Source organism: Leptodactylus fuscus, chromosome 10 (genome assembly GCF_031893055.1).
Source record: "Leptodactylus fuscus isolate aLepFus1 chromosome 10, aLepFus1.hap2, whole genome shotgun sequence".
Classification (NCBI taxonomy): Eukaryota; Metazoa; Chordata; class Amphibia; order Anura; family Leptodactylidae; genus Leptodactylus; species Leptodactylus fuscus.
This window is the reverse complement of record NC_134274.1, coordinates 23,616,467-23,636,163: the sequence shown is the minus strand read 5'-3', so window position 1 is coordinate 23,636,163 and position 19,697 is coordinate 23,616,467. Positions and strand designations below refer to the sequence as shown.

General features: G+C 42.3%; 1 protein-coding gene across 1 annotated transcript in view; it reads right to left on the bottom strand.

Moving 5' to 3' along the window:
* Nucleotides 1-8,432: 8,432 nt before the first annotated feature.
* Nucleotides 8,433-19,697, bottom strand: part of SFXN2 (sideroflexin 2) — a 31,214-nt gene continuing 19,949 nt past the window's right edge. The window contains exons 6-12 of the mRNA XM_075257567.1: nt 18,644-18,729; nt 17,744-17,804; nt 15,336-15,402; nt 14,423-14,472; nt 13,738-13,787; nt 10,831-10,878; nt 8,433-8,642 (exon numbers count right to left, since the gene is read on the bottom strand). Of these exons, the coding sequence (XP_075113668.1) occupies nt 8,543-8,642; nt 10,831-10,878; nt 13,738-13,787; nt 14,423-14,472; nt 15,336-15,402; nt 17,744-17,804; nt 18,644-18,729 (462 nt within the window). The 3' untranslated portion in view covers nt 8,433-8,542. The remainder of the gene's footprint in view (nt 8,643-10,830; nt 10,879-13,737; nt 13,788-14,422; nt 14,473-15,335; nt 15,403-17,743; nt 17,805-18,643; nt 18,730-19,697) is intronic.

Below are 19,697 nucleotides of genomic sequence, written 5' to 3'. Positions count from 1 at the left end.
CGCATTGGTTGCCCATTGCAAAGGGAGCTGCCAACAGCTATGGGTCTCCTAGGCTTATGGGACAGATTGAAGCTGCAACCTCAATACTGATGCCAGTGCTTATGGCTAAGGCACCTAAGGCTCCTGGGCCCCAGTGCAACTGCACCCTCTGCACCCCCTCACGTTACGTCCCTTTGGTTGAAGACTATATCTATCATGTAGGCAACTCTCTGTCCTGTTATAAACAGCCATTCCCTACACCAATACGACACATTTTAAGAAAACACCCTTTACTCAAAAGTCAAATAAGTTTGGACTTTAGCACTTTGAGATTTCTTGTTTACAAGCCATGTTGTTCTGGGATGTCAAGGACACATCCTATGACATCAATGTATTAAAGGTCCTCTGTCAAAATCAATAATTGTAAAGTCAGCCTCACATTATAGAGCCAAAACCTATAAGATTATAAGAATTTACTACGAAATACTAAGCAGAGCTTTTCTGGAATGAAATAGATGATAAAATATTCGTTATAAAATGGCTACAAAATGTTATTTTAGTTGGGAACATATTGGAGAAGTCTTGTTAAAGCAAATAACTTACTTTACTGAAAGAGAGGACAAGGCCCCTTAACCATAATAGGTACATTGGACACCATAGAGCGCTATTGATTTCCAATATTTTGTAGCAATATGGGTGGTAAGATCAGATTTCACGTTTTTTTCATTGTGTTCAACATGACATGAGCCATTGTGTGCCCTGCAATAACACTGATACAAGAGCAACCTGCCCGGGGGAATGAGTCATGAGCACTTATCGATGTCAGCTGTCATGTTGCAGCAGTGTCAGTAGTTACTGCTGAATTGAACGTCATTGCATTCTTTGGTACAGGTTGAATGGGTTTTGATAATGGATACCAGTCCTTACTTTGTTATGGACTAAATACAATGACCAAGAACTGCCCTACATATTTGTTGTGTGATGATGTTCCCATATAGTTATACAGGGCAGATCTAAGGCTTGACAAGATGCAGATTTAAAGGCGTTTTCCAGGAGGAACAATTTTATGGCCTATCCTTAGGATAGGCCCGATGCTATCTGGTCATCTAAGTGATTAGAGAGATGGGGGCTCCCTTTATCGTTCCAGCACCACCTTCAACTCCCTTCCCTAGGAGATGTTTGCAAGATGCAATGAGTTGCAAGTCAGCTTACCAATGATGTCCAAGCTTATTCGGTAGACCCTAATATACATAATTGGTATGAACACATTATGTATCCCATACGGTGCTTACTGGGGGAAAATAGCTGTTCTAAGTTAATCGTGTATTAAGCGAGCAGCCCAGTTTAAGGTGGACTGGAGGCGGGTGAGGGTGTTTGCTGGGAGGCCATGGAGAAGGGTGTTGCAGTAATTTAAGCGGGAGATTATGACGGTACGGACTAGCATTTTAGCAGTTTCTGGGGTGAGGAAGGAGTGGATTCGATGGATGTTCTTGAGTTGGAGGCGGCAGGAGGTGTCGAGGGTTTGAACGTGCAACTTTAAGGATGTTTCAGAGTCCTGGGTTATCCCAAGTCAACAGACCCATGGGACAGGGGTAAGTGTGGTTCCATTAACTTTGATAGATGGGTCAGGTAGAGGGGCCGTACAAGGTGGAGCGAAGATGATGAACTCTGTTTTCTTCATGTTGAGTTTGAAAAAGCAGGAGAGGAAGGAGGCTACGGCCACTAGACACTCTGGTACTCTGGCCAGCAGAGAGATAATGTCTGGTCCAGAGAAATATATTGGGGTGTCATCAGCATAGCAATGGTAATGAAAACCATGAGATTCTATGAGTTGGCCCAGGCCGAGGTGTAGATGGTGGAATCTGCCCCAAATCAGCATCAAATTCCCATGTGTAAATGACCCCTAAGGCTTCCTGCACACAACCATAGTGGTGTTTACAGTCACCAATACTGCAACATGTCCACATGTCATCTGCAATCATGGATGTGCTAAAATACTTGTCAGATCCCTTACACTTGTCTGTGCCGCAATGCGGGCAAAAATAGTATATGCTTTATAATTTGTGGTCCTTCAAGGCCACGGACTCACAAAAAATGCAGATATCTATATGGGCCCATGGAAATGAATGCATCTGTGCTTTATAAAGGAGACCTAAGATGTCGTGAGACGGCAGGTTCTCCCACGTACCTGACTAGCAGACTGATGCCTTCAAGTATCGTGATTTAGCAAATACTTGTACAAACTAAAAATAATACGTGGCAGACATTACCAAATGTTACTAAGAGGTAACAGGCACACAAAGTTCTTTTTTTAGTTGTCAGTCAATGACCAAGAAAGTTTATACCACTATTGAAATGGCCAAATGGCTGAGGGCCATGATTCTGTTATTTAGCAGGCTGGGAGATCTTGGTGTACAGGTACATTGTAGCTGACATTGCTGTCTGGATCTCTGGCTTCTTCTTATTCTCTTAAGAAATCTCCAATACAAGTTGGAACAGGTGGTATCTCGGAGCTAAGACTCATTCCATCTGGACTGCCTGAGGACTACGTCTTAGTAATAGAATTGGCTTTTCTTGACTTCCAACTAACACGAATGGCCAAACATGTTTCTAGATGTTATCACTTGGGCTGGTGAGATATAACAGGATTACACAGCTCCAAGACTTGGTGAAAACCACAATGTCCTATATGTCTGTGCAAGGAAAACCTCAAATATCTTCATAGACTACAAAGTCCACATACTCAAAAAATCTTATATGGTGCCTGTAATGGAGCCCAGCATGGGAGTTCTGCTCCGGGTGACACTGGGATATTGGGAAGGGGAGTACAGAGGTAGCAATTGCTACCAGGCCCTCAAGTTTCAGGGGAGCCAAAGGCTTCTCTGCAACATAAGAGATAGACAGCACATGGTAGGAGTGGCTCCATTATATACATTACATTGAGACTCAATAGCTTCAGGTTATTTCCCGGTCTACGACATTGTGTATTTTGCAGAATATATGTATCACAGTGCCGTTTTCTATATCTATCTTGTAGATTTTTTTCTTACTTTTTTTTGTAGACTGTTGTGCTCTTATGCATTTTTTTTTTCACTTTCTGCTTTTTGATTCTAATTGGTCATGCTAGGATTTCACTTCAATCTTTGGCCAAAGAACATGGCCTACTTCTGCTAAAAATGTAAACCAGATCTTAGATCTTTTTGAAATATTCATGTTAAGAAGGATTTCTGTTTGCTTTAGATTTCAGATTTGTAGCAGCCACAAAAGACTTATTCAGCGATACAAAATTTTATATAAATCTATTATTTCATCCGGGGTTGTAAAGATCCCACAAGAAAGATCCGGAGTTCAGAAGGCAGGTTATTTCATGTGAAAGCTAACAAGCTCAGACGCTTGTTGGAGAGGGAAGATCTTAGACTATGGAAGGTCATTGTCTGAATACATTTAGGAACATCATATTTCTGGAGATAATGAGGAATGGTTTCCTTCTCTGATACGTGTCATGAAGGCCTACCTAGTCTTTCTAAATATATAAAAGCATATGCAGGTCGCATTCGTCCATTGAGGTATTCTTATCAAACACAAGGAGAATAAAAGGGATGACTAAGTTCCATTAGACTTAGTGGGTGGGTAGGTGGATAGGTATGTACGGGTGAACTAAACAACCGCCTTGTCTAGGAACCACACGATCTGGATTACTTGGAAACTTTGCTTCTGAGCCAGTATATCCAAGGCTATATTAACAACATGTTAGATATTTCTACAAAAAAATTTAGAGATCTACTTGCCTGGTCTAGAACTTTTCAACCAACTTTGTATAAATAACCAGTACACCGAATATATATAAGCGTCGCATAATATCTTATAATAGAAAAATGCTCTTTTCTACACTTATCAGGCTTCTTTCCACCAACCCCTGACTCCTAAGCACTTCCCTTTGAGATCTCTGCCGAATTTTATTTCAGTCTTCCAATGCAGAGTGTTAACTCAATGAAGAAACAGATTGCATGTTTCCATAGAAGTCTATGGATGAGGGAAGACTAATGTGAGATATCAGCAGTAAAATGGTGCTGCAGCTAGTAGTAAGTTTTCTCTCTCGTCCAAATTTTAATCATATCAATACTGTTCAGAACTTCTCTTGTATCCTCTATGCTACTTCATAGTGAGTAAGGAGCAATTTCTCCTTGTTTTCTCCATGTGCAGTGTATGGGAGACACCATAGCAGCTAGTCTCCAGGGATAACATAGAATAAGGAGAGCTTGCATAGAGGAAAAATGCTAAAAATGAAGAGTACAAGTTATATTATTGCTATTATTACGCCTCATGTATATACGTGACAGTTTATTCCGAGCAGTCATCGGAAAGTTTAGGTTTAATTAGAACAAATTAGAAATGGAGGGCAGAGTTTCTGCTATGCCAAATCTTTTCTTTAACCAGACACATTATAAGCGCGTTCCCTTTTATCCTTATTCGCCCTTTCCCAATATCCACTGATACCATCAGAGAATATAAAGCAGATGTTTATCTACAAAAGCTTCCTCCTACTTTACTGATGATTCAGCAGATCCCGGAGATGGTTTTACAAGCCAACTCTAATATATTACCTGAGGTTTAGTCACCAGAAGGATTACCAGGAGTCTGATACTAGAAAATCCACAGGAAAATTCTAAATGTGGGCAAAGGTTTATCTTAAGTAAATATACACTGCGGACTATATAGAGTCTATATCTTCAGTGCCCACTATATAGACACTATATCTACACTGCCCACTATGGAGACACTTCATTTGTGAAACGCTGATATTCCATTTTCAAAAATTTGTCAAGGACTTAGGATTTTTTCCTAATAGTGCATATATGTTGTGAGAAGGTGACAGGCAAATCCTGGGAGTGAGTGGAGGTGCCTGGGTCTGTCCTGGAGAGCTGAGTTTTGGTGAGACCCAATTGGGACTTGTTGTGTTTTGTTTTGTGGCCAAAGGAAGCCACTAGTGCATTTAGTCTTACTCTGTATTAGTTAGAGCTCGGAGGAGCAGGACTCCATGGTGGTGGTGCCATTGGCTGGATGTGTACATCTAAGTCACCATCATCTCTGACATTGTGAGGTTTTATTCCAAAACTGTGGCAAAACTGCTTTTTGGAAAATTACAACAAAAACAAGAACATGACCACAATGTGCAAACCATGCACAGCAGGCAATCCATACTGAAAAATCCAATCCGTACATTGGGCAGATTTCCCATTCCGAACCTATTCAGGAAACGTGATTCCTTGCATTATAGTGATCTATGATACTTGGAGTCCTTCCGGCTCAGTTTTCTGCACTATGTACAGTACAGGACAGTAGAGCCATGAGAAGATGGGGACTCCCAGCATCACACATCACTATCATGGATATTTGGATCAGAAAATCTACCTGAAGTATAGACTGGATATTCTGGTCTGGATTGCCCCCATGGTGTCTTATGGTGCAAGATGCGGCAAAGGAAGCTGCACCTCTACCATATGTGGCCTCCTGAAATTCCAATTTTACATCTTTATTTTCATGTAATGTATTAGTTTAAAGGGCTTATCCACTTTGCTTTGATAACCTATTCTTTAGATAGGCCACCCCTAGCCTGTAAACAATGCAGGGAGCTGTAGTCCTCTGAAAACACCTATTTGGCGGGGGTCCAAACAATCAAATCCCCACCAGTCTAAAGCTGATGACCTACTTTAAGGATAAGCATCCAGTTTAAAAAAAAAAGAAAAGTGGATAACCCCTTTAATAAAAGCCTATAAGGCACTGAAAAAAAAGAGCTGTGGATTTTATAAAGGTGCTGCCATCCTATAATGTTATATCCCTATTACGCATGGTGCAGGAGAGTGATGTGTTGTAGTTTACTATACAGGTGCCGTGATACGGTGGTGGTTCTGGAAATGAGACCCCCACCAACCAGGGATACGTCGGGTGGGAAAGCACCATTATATAAGCTGTGGCTTCTATACTGTCTTCTGTACCATTATGTAACCCAATATGATGGAAAAAAAAAAAATCTGAAAGCTTTTTCTCATTTTTATACATTTGATCAAACTCAGTAATTTCAAGTAACTCAGCAAGTTGCGAGCTAAGAAGCTTTACAACTAACTAAAACCCAAAGTACAAAATCCCTGTGAACACCGCTGGTTTCGCCTGCACTTGAATGCACTTTCTATGCTTTTTGCAAAAATAAAATAATCAGTATTATTTAAGGGCATTAAGAGTCACATGACCTAAACACGAGAGAGAAAAAGCGACTTTCACAAATCTGTACGTACAACTCTCAGGATTCTGTTATACTAGATACTCCTGTTACAGGACATGTAAACATGGAGGTCAACGATTCCATTGTGTTCTGGGAATGGCCTTAAGAATATTTGCCAAGATTTGGCCAGGAGCTCCAAGGACACCATTATGTTCAGGATGCCCCTGACAATAACATGCCCCCTTCTAAAGTGTAACACACTACCTTTATTGTGTGTGCAGGAGGATTACACTGGGCCCAGGAGATATGCTGACTCTTCTGGGACCCTGTGAGGTCATCCTTTTTTTTGGAATAGGGATAGTTGCCAAGTATACCTATAAAGAGAACCTGTCACCAGGTCTGAAAAGCCCAATGACTTGCATTACCTGATCGGCGCTTCCCAATCCAAAAACATTAGCCCTTTTATTGTTGCTGTGCCCCCAGAGAAACCATTGTGTTACTGCCCACTTGGCTAGTAAGCCCTAATTTATATCCACAAGAAAAGGGCCTATATCTTTGGAATGACTGAACAGATTTGGATAAACAAAGCGCTAAAATGCTCAGGGGGACAGCACTTGTTAGATGATGTATGTCATTGGATTTTTCTGATCTGCTGACACGTCCTCTTTATAATGGATGTCTCCTGCCGAAGGGTGTAACTACTAGAATAGCAGCGGTAGTGGCTGCCACAGGGCCCAGGACATTAGGGGGCCTGGCGGCAGCCACTACTGCTGCGTATTTTTATTTGCTCTTTTTTTTTTAATAGGCTGTTACCTGCTAGAGTAACTGCAGCTGGTAACAGGCCCTATTTACTTACTGATCCTGGATCCTGCTCACGGCTGCCGGGGCTTCCTCTTCTACTGAGGCGGCTGTGAGCAGAAGCCAGGATTGGTAAGTAAGATCACAGACTCACAAACCCCACAGGGGTAAGTAAGGTCTTTTAAGACCCCCAAGTATAATGATTGGAGGGTTAGGAGAGGTGAGGGAACATAAAAAGCACTGCTACTTACCTCTCCTGGCCTTTGGCAGGTTTCGTGCCTTCGGGATGCAAGACCAGCTCAAGTGTTATCTCTTCCATCAATGAAGATGGCCACCATTAGCAGGGAGTGCGCCGTAGCCCGGGAGAGGTAAGTAACAGTGTTTTTTCTGTTTGTATCCTCCCCTGGGCCTCTGATTATTATACTCTGGGGTCTGAAAATGTCATGCTATGTCAAATATTCACTTTGAGGCCCTGCCATTCCTAGTTACGCCACAGCTCCTGCCTTATGAAGTGGGAGAAAGATGTGTAAACAAAATGCTAACATAACAATGCGATCCAACGTGCTCCTAAAGCAGTAACACTGAACTCAGAACATGGCCAGCTATGGGGCCCCATAATGCAAACAGCTATACATCTATATATCTCTACTGATCTTGGGACACCCAGAAGGCCTAGACAATACACAAGCATATGTCACAGACCGTAGTACATTACTAACCAGTTCTGGCACTATCCAGTACACTTACAGATGAAGACAAGGCCAATACACTTCGGTTCACTGCACATGCACAGGAATGCAAGCAGATCTGACTTGACTCTATTTTGACCATAAACAGATGGTGGAGTTTTTGGCCGGCGCCCAAATCATATTGTATATGCCTAGGTGGTTACATTTACAAAGGAAAAGCAGAGTAATTCCAAGAAGAGAAAGGTCATTTTTAACAGCAAAGTGGGTTTGTCAACCACAAAGTCACGATGGATTGCAACCAACAAGTGGGAAGGGTCCACACTTTAATGAAGTATATGACTTCGTTATTTTAGATGTCCATAAGGACTGCATTGTTTGTCTATAGCAGGGGTCAGTAACATTCGGCTCTCCAGCTGCAGTAAAACTACAACTCCTAACATGCTCCATTCACTTCCATGGGAGTTTCAAGAACAGCAGAACAAGTGCATGCTGGGAGTTGTAGTTTTGCGACAGCTGGAGTGCTGAAGGTTGTCTATGCCTGGTCTATAGTTTCTGCAGGTCCTCCTGATGGCAGACGGATTCTCACAGCATCCTTGTCTACTTGTGACCTGTACATCACACCATACATACAGGTAAAGCATATACTGATCAGTAAATGGCCTCCTTAGATAGACAACTGTTCCCAAGAAAAATTGCATTTAATACTCTTGGTATTGTAAAAAGAATCTTGTTTTTTGTTTTGTTTTTTTTGCATATTTGGTCAATATAAAGAATGACACTTCCTTCTATAACAAGACCATCATTTTATCTTCAGAAACAACAGGTTTCCCAGTTTTTAGGAGTTTATGTCTAGTGGTTACAAGCCTTTATTAAAATAAACAGATTGAATATTGTCTCCATATCGGTTCCGGATGGAGTCTCGAAGCTCCGGTTCTAGACTGTTCACGGCCATAGAACTGAAATAAAATAGAAAAGGTGTAAAGTACTTTACTATCTAACTATGCGCAAATGTCTTAAAGTGTTGTTTTTTGTGTTTTTTTAAAGGAAAGGAATAGCATAACACAACATAACATAACACAAGAACCAGTAGAAACCTACAAAACCCCTGCCACTCCAGTAGTGCCACTCTCATCTGTGTTTACTTGGCTGGAAAAACTTCTATCTTTACGACCACTGCAGCCAATTGCTGGACCTAGAGATATTTCCGATAGACAGACGGGGACGTCATCACTGCAACCACCAGGGACAAATAGAACAGAAGTGTTTAAAGAGTCAAGCCAATTTGAGACCCTAAATCACCCTCAGGTCCTAATAGACCTTATGGAAGGGGGGGGTGTTAGTGTCCCAAATTGCCCTGTTAATTCCCTCCGTGCCCGCAATTTAAAAAAAACCAAAAAAAACCCTTTATACTTACATAGAGATATGAGTTTGATGCGCCTCAGACTCCTCTCTAGTGTCTCAGGCATATGCACTTCTTCAGTGAAGCTAAGGTTGTGTTGCGAGTGGGACCAGAGCCTCCGCAAAGCTGTGTAGAGCTCAGGCCCTCTCCTTGCTACGCTCCCAAGTTCCCTGCTTCCGGGTCTCAGGAGGTAGGCCGGAACTTCCTCAGTGATGTGCAAGGGTTGCCAGTCTCCTCCTGAGCCAGAGTCGGGAGACTTCTGGTTTCGGCCTAGCGGCGAGCCAGAGCCTATTTAAACCTCTGCTGTTACCGACTCAGCCTGCCTGACATATCCTTTGGATTTCCAACTGTACTACGCTGCCCTCTTGTTGACGACCCAGACCGTACGACTATGATTTACTCTCTGCTGCCACCTTCTGACCACCCGCCTCAGCCTTCTACATCCTTAGACTTACACCGCAACCCGAAACATCTGATGGTAAGAGATCTCAGTGTGTGGTTTACCATAATTTGTGATGCGCTGTGTGTTTGGTGTTTCCCAACCTGTACCGCTCTGTCTAGAAGTGCAGCAAAGTCCATCCCCACCATCTGGGGCTCTGGTGAACACCATTGTGCGGTTGGGGTTGGTGCAGCCTGGGTGGTGCTGGACACACGGCATTGTGTTAACCATTTAAATCAGTGTATCTAGTACTGGTTCTCACTTTAGCTCTCATCTGCTATCCTAACAGGATTAGAGATGAGCGAACACTGTTCGGATCAGCCGATCCGAACAGCACGCTCCCATAGAAATGGAAGCACCTGTGACGCTGACTTTGCCGGCGGCCGGCCGGCGTCACAGGTGCTTCCATTCATTTCTATGGGAGCGTGCTGTTCGGATCGGCTGATCCGAACAGTGTTCGCTCATCTCTAAACAGGATGTATACCTCGGCTTTACTGCGCAAGCGCTGGAGGTATGGGACATGCGCACTGTGCCGGTGTGAGGAGCACAGCAGCAGGATGAAAATATAGCTTTTATTTTTATTTCGGACACAGATGACTTTATTACAGGGTGATCTGGGACACTAAACCCATGGTCCATAAGGGCGTGTGGTTGGTTTAGTGTCCCAAATTGACCTGACAGGTTCCCTTTAAGAGGTAGGGGAAATTTATGTTATACCATTTACTTCTTTTGTTTATTATCACAGAAAACTCCTTTAGGTTAAAGCTCCACGTAGCGGGCTGCAGCAAAAAACGCATAGAGAGAAAAACAGCATTGGAAACGCATCACAGTTTTTCCCGCAACGCTTTTCACGGAAAGTTTGCTGAGTTTTCCACTGCAGACTTTCTGCTTCAATTATACCTATAGGGAAACTGCCGGCGTTTAGGTCATTAATATCAGATCGGTGGTAGTGTGACACTTGGCACTACAGCTGATCAGCTGTTCTCAGCACCTGACACACAGAGAATGGAGCAGGAAGCAGACAGCTCTGTTCTCTGTGTAGTGGCCAGACTAGGTACTGCAGATCAACTCACAATCCCTTGAATAGGAGCAAAGCTGCAGTGACTCCATTCATCCACTACACAGAGAACGGCGCTGTCTGCTTCTTGCTCCATTTTCTGTGTATCAGCAGCTGAGAACAACTGATCAATGGGGGTACAAACAAAACTGAAAATAATAAAATTAATATATAACAAAAAAATCTTTAAAATAAATGATATATGTCAAATAGAGTCACAATCTGATGAATTATTAGAGGAAAGGTTACCATCGCTGTGGAAACAAGGAGCAGGCAGCAGGAACCATGAACAGCAAGCTGTAAAACAAAAGACAGGTCATTACAATGCAGAAAAGATCCCATCTGCTTAAAATCCTATCTATAGGGCAATAAAGAATCCATAAAATGACAAAAGTCAATATCACAGAGCCACAAACGTTTAATCCCATGGCTAATAGCTACGTAGTGTGACTTGAGGAGTCCTAGATCTGGATCTACCATCTACTGGGCAATGGCTCAAAATTTCTGTGTTCTTACATAAGATTAACATATACTGGAATTATTAGTATAGTGAAGGTAGATAGACATCATTGAAGCAGCGCTGCTGTACCTAAACCCATCGCTACTAGAGCGAGTACTATTCGAAACGGCCATTTAGAATAACACGCACCAATAGGAATGAATGGACGTAGCTGGCACGCAGAGGGTTAAGCGGCCGGCCGCCGGCAAAGTCTGCATGCCGGCCGCTTCCATTCATTCCTATGGGTGCGTGCTATTCGAAATGGCCGTTTCGAATAGTACTCGCTCATCTCTAATCGCTACGCTGAGCAGTGCAGATCCCGGCACGGTACAGCTGATCTGCACAGGCCCTGGGTGTCAGACCCCTTCAGACCTAATATTGATGGCCCATCCATAGCAGAAACTGGATTACCCCTTTAAAGGCATACCGCAGTTTATAGTCCTACAACAGCTGATGGACTCATATGGTCATAAAGCAATTATTCCCATCTAGAAACATATTCACTAATTCTATATTTACTACGGCAGGAAAAATCTATATATATAAAACTCAAAATCTGTATTTTTCCGCTCTATACAAATCCACAGTTCTTGCCCGATTTGGGAGAAATTTGTCACGCTCCCTCTCTACCCACAGGAGCAGAATACTGCGGACGTCACATCTCACTAGCGTCCTCCTGCCATGAGATTGGGGCCCCCAAAGTTAGGCCCTATACATATAATGGGGAAATAGGAAGGTAAAAGTGCTGAGGGGGAAAACAACAGTTGTGACTGACAAGCACGGATTATAGCGACGGCGCCAAAGAGTCGCTGCTAAAGGGGCCGCAGCACCACACACAACACACAAACACCATATAAACATCACACAGACAGCACACATACACCAACCCACAAGCACAACACCACACAAATACTACAACACACAACAAAAACACCAGAGCACTCTAGACACACACAACACAAACACCACCCCGCAAATACCACAACACGACCCAATAAATACCACATGCACACCACACACAAGGACCACACATGCACGCAAACACACTCAGATGGGTGAACCCTACGCACACGGATGCACAGAACACATGCGTACTCACACACAACTACCGCACGGATGGACACTTGCACTGCGCATGCACAAACACATGTATCACATGCGCACATACACCCATACATATGCACGGCTCACACACATGCATGCGCACACATACATACATACACATGGATCACACACATGAACACACACATACACGTACACATATACACGGACCACACATGTGCATGCGCACACGCATACATACACATTGATCACACGTGTGCACACATACATGCATGCGCGCACACATGCATAGATATACATGGACCACACATGCATACATACACATGGATCACACGCATGCACACACACATACACACACACGCACTGACAAAACACGCCTGGTATCCTTAGTGGCTGCTTACACACTATAGTATTCTTCATGGGCCTCTCGGCCATGGATTTGGCGGTTCAATAGACTAATTTGTGGACAAAGCTGTGAATTTTGCAGTCTCCATAGAAGTCTATGGAGCTGTAGAATCCACAGTTCGGAGACCCATGAAAAATCCTATAGTGTGCACGCAGCCTTACTGAGCAGCCATACTGGTCAGGAGAAAACTGCCCCATAGTAAGGGCTCGTTCACATCTGCGTTCTGCTCTCCGTGCTGCAGGTTTCCGTTTCCTGCATAAAACAGAGGCAGGAGACGGAAACCTGCAGGAGTCTCTCTCACCCATTCATTTGAATGGGTGAGAAAGCTGTCCGGCTGTGAGCGGCGGTGAGCGTTTTGCGCTCTCCGCCACGAAACCGGGTTTTTTTAATCCGAACACAGAGTCGGACATGCAGTACTCTGTGTCCGGATTAAAAAATCCGGTTTCGCAGCGGAGAACATAAAACGCTCACCGCCGCTCACGGCCAGACCCGGTCTGTGCTTTCCGTCTTCTTGCATGCAGAAGACGGAAACCACAGAACGGAAAGAAGAACGCAGGTGTGAACCCAGTGTAAGACTGTCATTATTATATGTGAAACTATACAGGAGCTTTCATCACTGAGGTAAAGTGAAAGCTGAGCTCTGATTGGTTGCTATGGGCAACTCCACAAGTCTGGCTGTGAGGCGGCTCCTTCAGGTCCTAGTAACACTGTGTGAGAAGAAATGGCTGATTTTAGCTAGCATAACCAACAAGCTCACATATTGTACTGGTCAGTAATAAGAAGCAAATCCAATAAAAGAGAGTAAATACCACTAATGACAAAAGCGTATACAAGACCAATGCAATGTCAAATAGGTACAAAGTCTAATGATATGGATTTTAAACCTACTAAAAGCTCAAAGTAAAGAGGCCAAGGCTGGCGAATCCTACAATAAAAGGGTGTCCCAAGTTTCGATCAGACATGACATAATCATTGGCTTATGGGTGAGGGAAGGCCGACTCGCAGCTGAGATTATTCATTGAAGGTGAGAAAACCTTGTAGGTCTTATGGTCGGTATATACAGGGTTTAGTATAAGTATATATAACATACTGACAATAAAAGAAAAGTCGGGAGCCTAACTAGAACATTTTTCTTTTCAGAATTTTTACTAGCAGAAAATAATAAAATTCTTTAATAAACAATACTTACAATCCACCGACCAAAGTAATTTGCAGAGGAGCATGGAGAAAATGGATTTTCTGGTAGAAAAAAAAAAATTATGTTAATAATAATAATAATAATATACACAGAATATATATATATATATATATATATATATATATATATATATATACACAAAATAATAATACATGAAATAATAATGATTATATACTATATATATATATATATATATATATATATATATATATATATATATATAATATGTTATAATATTATATTATTATATATATTATAATAAAATAACGATGAAATTATATATATATATATATATATATATGTGCACCTTTATATAGAAAATAATAAATATATATAAAAATATATATATAAATAAAAATAATAAAAATAATATATATATAAAGGTTGAGATCTTAATTATTCATCAGAGAATTCCTCTCCATATCAGATACATTTCGCCAGTGAAGAGAAATTTAGGGGTGACAAATATAGTAGGCAAGGTTGCATTCACCTTACATTTGCAGTGTACATTTGGCGTTGTCACCGGGAACGCTCAGGGCCTAGACTTGAAATGGATCCACTGGCCCAGAGTGGTTTTATAACATATTGAAATGGTTGTTCATTCCCAGGAATTGTGATAAAATAAGAATTTAGGCAATACTTATACGATGAATTCCCCCGCCACTTTACCACTTACCTTCATAAAGGGAAACGCCTCCAACCTTTGCATTAGAATTGGCAATAGTACTGAAATTTAAAAAATGAAAAATAATTATATTATAATATTCAGGAATAATAAAATTTGCTATTACTGAAGAATCACGAAAAAAAAATATCTATCTATCTATCTATCGATCTATCTATCTATCTATAGGTGAAAACTAATGATACTGTCTGCTTATGATCTGTCAAGGTTTGTCCCAATCTGCCAGTGTTCAATGAGCCTGGAGTGATGGCGTCCGGTACGATACAGGGGACAGAGCTTTCTGCTCCCAGCCCTGGATTGTCTATAGGATAGGTGTCGGACACTGACTGGTCTAGGGGTGCGCAGAGAAGGGTAGGGGGTGCTCAGCCCCCCACCAATCAGATATTTATGGCCTACACTCAAGATCTGGCATCAATCTCTCCCCTACTTCTCTCTAATCTACCTAATGTGAATTAGAGAGTAATAGAGGGACACAGGGCAGAAAGTGACTGCAGGATAAGATTACATAGTCTGTTACCGTGGAGACACATAGGCCTATAAAGGAGCTGTAGACAGAAAATGTAGTAGTCTTTTATTAAAGGGATTGTGTATTTATTCTGCCCAATCTGGCATGGAGAGACATAACTGCATGCTGGACAGGACAGTCTCTGCGACAACCATCCAATGCCCAACAAGTATCATACTCCGGTCCTTGGACGGACGCTGTGCCAAGTAGTGGCTGCCAATACCAGATTGGGCAGGACAGTTTTCTCCTTTTAAGACTTTTTGCAAAATTGCTTCATTGTTTTTTTTGTTTTGTTTTATACATTGGAATAATAAAAATATAAACTGATTTTAAAGGTGACCCTTCCCTTTAAAAATGACTGATACTAGATCTCCTTACTATGCCAATAACCATACTTACTCATTCCAGGGGCAGCCATGGCGATTCTGGAGACCACTACCTGACTAATACCCTTGATGGCCGCTTTCTGGAATCACAAATATAATAAAAGATATAAAATTAGCACAAATATAATATAATAGATACATAAATTAGGGTGTAAAGCAAATTCATCCTTGTCCTTTAAGGGCTGAGGTGGAATAAATGGACAATGGACTGACAACTATAAGCCTACGGTATTCTTTATCAACTGCAAAAGGCACAGCATATATGGACAGTATAGGGACAGAACATGATTTCTGATGTCCTATTTGAGAGCAGGATATGACAGAGGGTAAGGAGCTGAGCGCTGTGATATATAGGGTTATAGGATGCAGAATATTTCTGAAGAAAAAGCAGAGTAAACCCTGACAGGCCTCCTAGAAGAGAAGGGAGTCCTGTTAACCTGCCCACCCACAAGGATCGACAGCCTACATACTGATAAAGGGGACAGTACTGTATATATATATATATATATATATATATATATATATATATATACTTAGATTAAGGGACAAATGAAGTCCTGGATTACGTGTGAGACAAAGCACCAACCCCGTAATGTAACTCCAGTTTTCCAGTATTTGGAGCAACCCATGGAGTGGTGCTATGACTAAGGGATGCAACAACATGTCCCGAAACGTGTAAGCTGATATTTTTTCTTCTGTCTTGTTCCTGGAGCATGTAAGATGTTTCCTTTTTATTTTTTGATAAAGTAAAAGTTATATTTTATTCAATGGTTGCTGGACATACTTTTTTTGTGAATGTTTGAACCCATATAGTGGCTGGGGTGGGTTCTCTGTTGTACGTTCACGATCCCGAGCTTGCCACGAGGCTCACGTGACCACTGAGGCCATTGAGGTCGCTAGTAAGGAACCTATGACATAAGTGAGTGATGACACCAGACCCTTTCCAGCGCAACCACTGATTGGTCTCAGCGGTCACATGAGCCTCATAGGTTCCAGCACTGCAATGGAAAGGGGACTGGGGGCAGACAATGGCCGCCTGGGGACAGGTGAGTATGCCTTGTTTTTTATTTTTTCACACACCTCAGCTACCCCACAGGTTCATCCAAATCCGGCCAACCCCTTTAATATTATTCTTACGGATTACTGTTTTTAGACAGTATGTTGCTGAGTTCACACCAGCTTTCGGTCTCCGTATTCAGGTTTCCGTCTTCTGCCGGCAGAAGACGGAAACCTGTCAGACCGTGTCTGGCCCTGAGTGCTGGTCAGTGTTTTATACTCTCTGCAGCGACACCGGTTATTTAAACCGGACACAAAGTCCTGCAAATGAATGGGTTTGAAAAATGCCTGCAGGTTTCCTGCCCAGTTTCGTGCAGGAAACGGAAAACTGCATAACAGGGAGCCCAGGTGCAGATGTGAACAAGCCCTAACTTCTTAACAATACTGTTAGTATAGGTGTGAAAGGTTCTGGGTTTTGCATTGAGACAGCACTACGGCATATTATGTGTCGTATTATCTGGCATGCTTCTCTTTTATCTACATTACTTTGCACTTTTTGCAGGTGTGTGCTGCCCTCTACCTATGAATCACTGTAATAACGCGGCAGGTACTTCACACTGGCAATTCAGTTTGGCTGCACTGCAGTAGAACTATAGGTACAGAGTGAAGTCTGAATTTCCTAGAACCCCCTACGCCTACTTTTAGCTCCAAGATGCCATGCACGGGGGAGGGTAAAACATTCCAGCACCGTTTTGTTGACTGCATTGCACCCCCACACCAAGTCTTTGAGCAGGTCAAGATCATCTTGCTTCTCCTGCTATAGTGACAGTTTCAGTGGCTGTGTGTTCTGCAGCATATACCTAGAATCCTTCCCTGTACATATAAGAGTTATGTGATGGCACGGCTGTCAGGAAAGTCGGGGTGCCCTGATAAATATTGCACCCTAACAAATCTGTCTACCCCTCTCCAAGCCCCGATCTCTCCGATTCTCTTTGATTTTTTTTTTTATGAGAATGTGAACAGGAATTGTTACCATTGAGGAGCCAAGAAACAATCTTTCTTCCCAGATAATTAAACGGGGTGAGATTAGAAAGAAGGGTTTTCTATATTTCCAGAAACGGCACCCAATATTGTAGCTCAGTTGCATTCAATTGGAACTGCTATTGGGTTGGGTTAACATCAGGTATGTAGGTATTAGGTAACATCAGGTATTACAGCTTTGCCCCATTTTAGTTGAATACAACTGAGCTACAATATCAGGTGCGGATTCTGGAAATATAGAAAACCCTTCTTTCTAATCTCAGTCACCCCATTTAATTTTCTGGGAAGAAAGATTGTTTCTTGTCTCCGGAACCATCAGCGTTGAGTAATATTTTGTACTTACACATTTTACAGCAATAAAAGATCTCGACAGGAAGTTCTTACCCTCGAGTGCCCGAGCTTGTTATCATTTTCATCTGTGACCGCAATACCATTGAGAATTTCCCTGTAAAAAAAACAACACAATTTCACACATCTATCTATCTATCTATCTATCTATCTATCTATCTATCTATCTATCTATCTATCTATCTATCTCATATCTATCTATCTATCTATCTATCTATCTATCTATCTATCTCCTATCTATCTCCTATCTATCTATCTATCTATCTATCTATCTATCTATCTATCTATCTATCTCCTATCTATCTATCTATCTATCTATCTATCTATCCATCCATCTTGTCCATATGCATTGCCACCCTCATTGCGGCAAAGAGTTGATTTACATATTGACAAGAATAGCGAAATTTCGGCAACGGTGGTGCCAATTTACAAGTGGAAAACACTGTTTGATTAAGGTGACTGTAACCTATCTATCTACAAGACTGGATTGATATGTTGGGTTCTGGTGACAGAATCCCTTTAAATTTAGCTTAATGTTTTTGATCCTACAATGTTCAGACTATTATTTGCCAGAATTTGTTGACTACGAATGCGCATTTAGGGCAGCGCTGGTTCTAATAATACAATGTAAGACTCCAGATGTTCTTCTTGGGAATACAGTACGAGAAAACAGCATAGTAATAACCATTACTAGAGATGAGCGAACACTGTTCGGAACAGCCGTTCCGAACAGCACGCTCACAGCACGCTCCCATAGAAATGAATGGAAGCGGCCGGCACTCGGGGGGTTAAGCGGCCGGCAGCCAGCAAAGTCTGCGTGCCTGGTGTTTCCATTCATTTCTATGGGAGCGTGCTGTTCGGATCGGCTGATCCGAACAGTGTTCGCTCATCTCTAACCATTACATGAATACAGAGATACCTTTGGACCGAACTTACTGTTGTCTCATCATAGGAATGTTCACACAATTGGCAGCGGCAACAGCAGCAAAAGGAACCCAACGTGCAATCAATGGCGGCGCTTTCTGAAACGAGAAAAAAAAAAAAAACATATATTTTGTAATAATGATCAACAAAAGAGCCTTAAAGGGGCTTCTGGGCATTTTATATTGATGGTCCATCCTCAGGTTAGGCCATCAATATCTGATCTGTGGTGGTCCTGGCGGTGGAGGTGATGAGCTACCACCGGGCATTGGACTATACAGTGGACGAAGCCGGAAGCAAGTGGCTCTATCCAATGTACAGTGGCTGTTAAGGATTACTAAAGCTTAGCTCTCATTCAGGTGAAGTAGTCAGCACTGCCGCTACACAGTGGACAGAGCCATGTGCTTACAGCTTTGTCCACAGTATAACTCCGGCACCTTGCTGTAGCTGTTAATGGCCAACCCGTTGGGGCGTGGCAACCACATACTATCCTATATCTTCCTAGAAACCATCAAAAAGTTGCTGTTGACAGACCTTTTATTTTTTATAAGGCATCCCTGTCTTGTCCTTTTAGAAAAGGGCTGTTGTTCTGGGGCAACGAGTGACATGTGGTATTGCCTTCGTGTGGTTTGACCTCCACCAATTTTTTATTACTATTTCTCTACGGTATAGTATATCAAGCAACATGCAATTTTGTTTTTAGTATGCTCTTCTGGCCGTCAAAGAACACAAATATCTGATAGAAAAGAATGGAAGTGCGAACAGAGCCTTAAAAAGGGTTCTGTGAAAACATTATTGAAGTAAAAGAGGCGCATGGCACAAGAAGATAAATAATAGTTATACTAACCTCACCAATCCGTTACAATCAGTGGCGTAACTACCGGGGTAGCAGCTGCGACAGGGCCCGGGGCATTAGTGGGCCCCTGATGGTTTTTTCTTAAATCGGCCGTTACCTGCTGGAGTAACCCCAACAGGTAACGGGTCCTATTTACTTACCGATCTCCGCTCCTGCTCACGGTGCCTGTGTCTCCCCTATTGCCGCTGTGAGCAGGATTGGGGATCAGCAAGT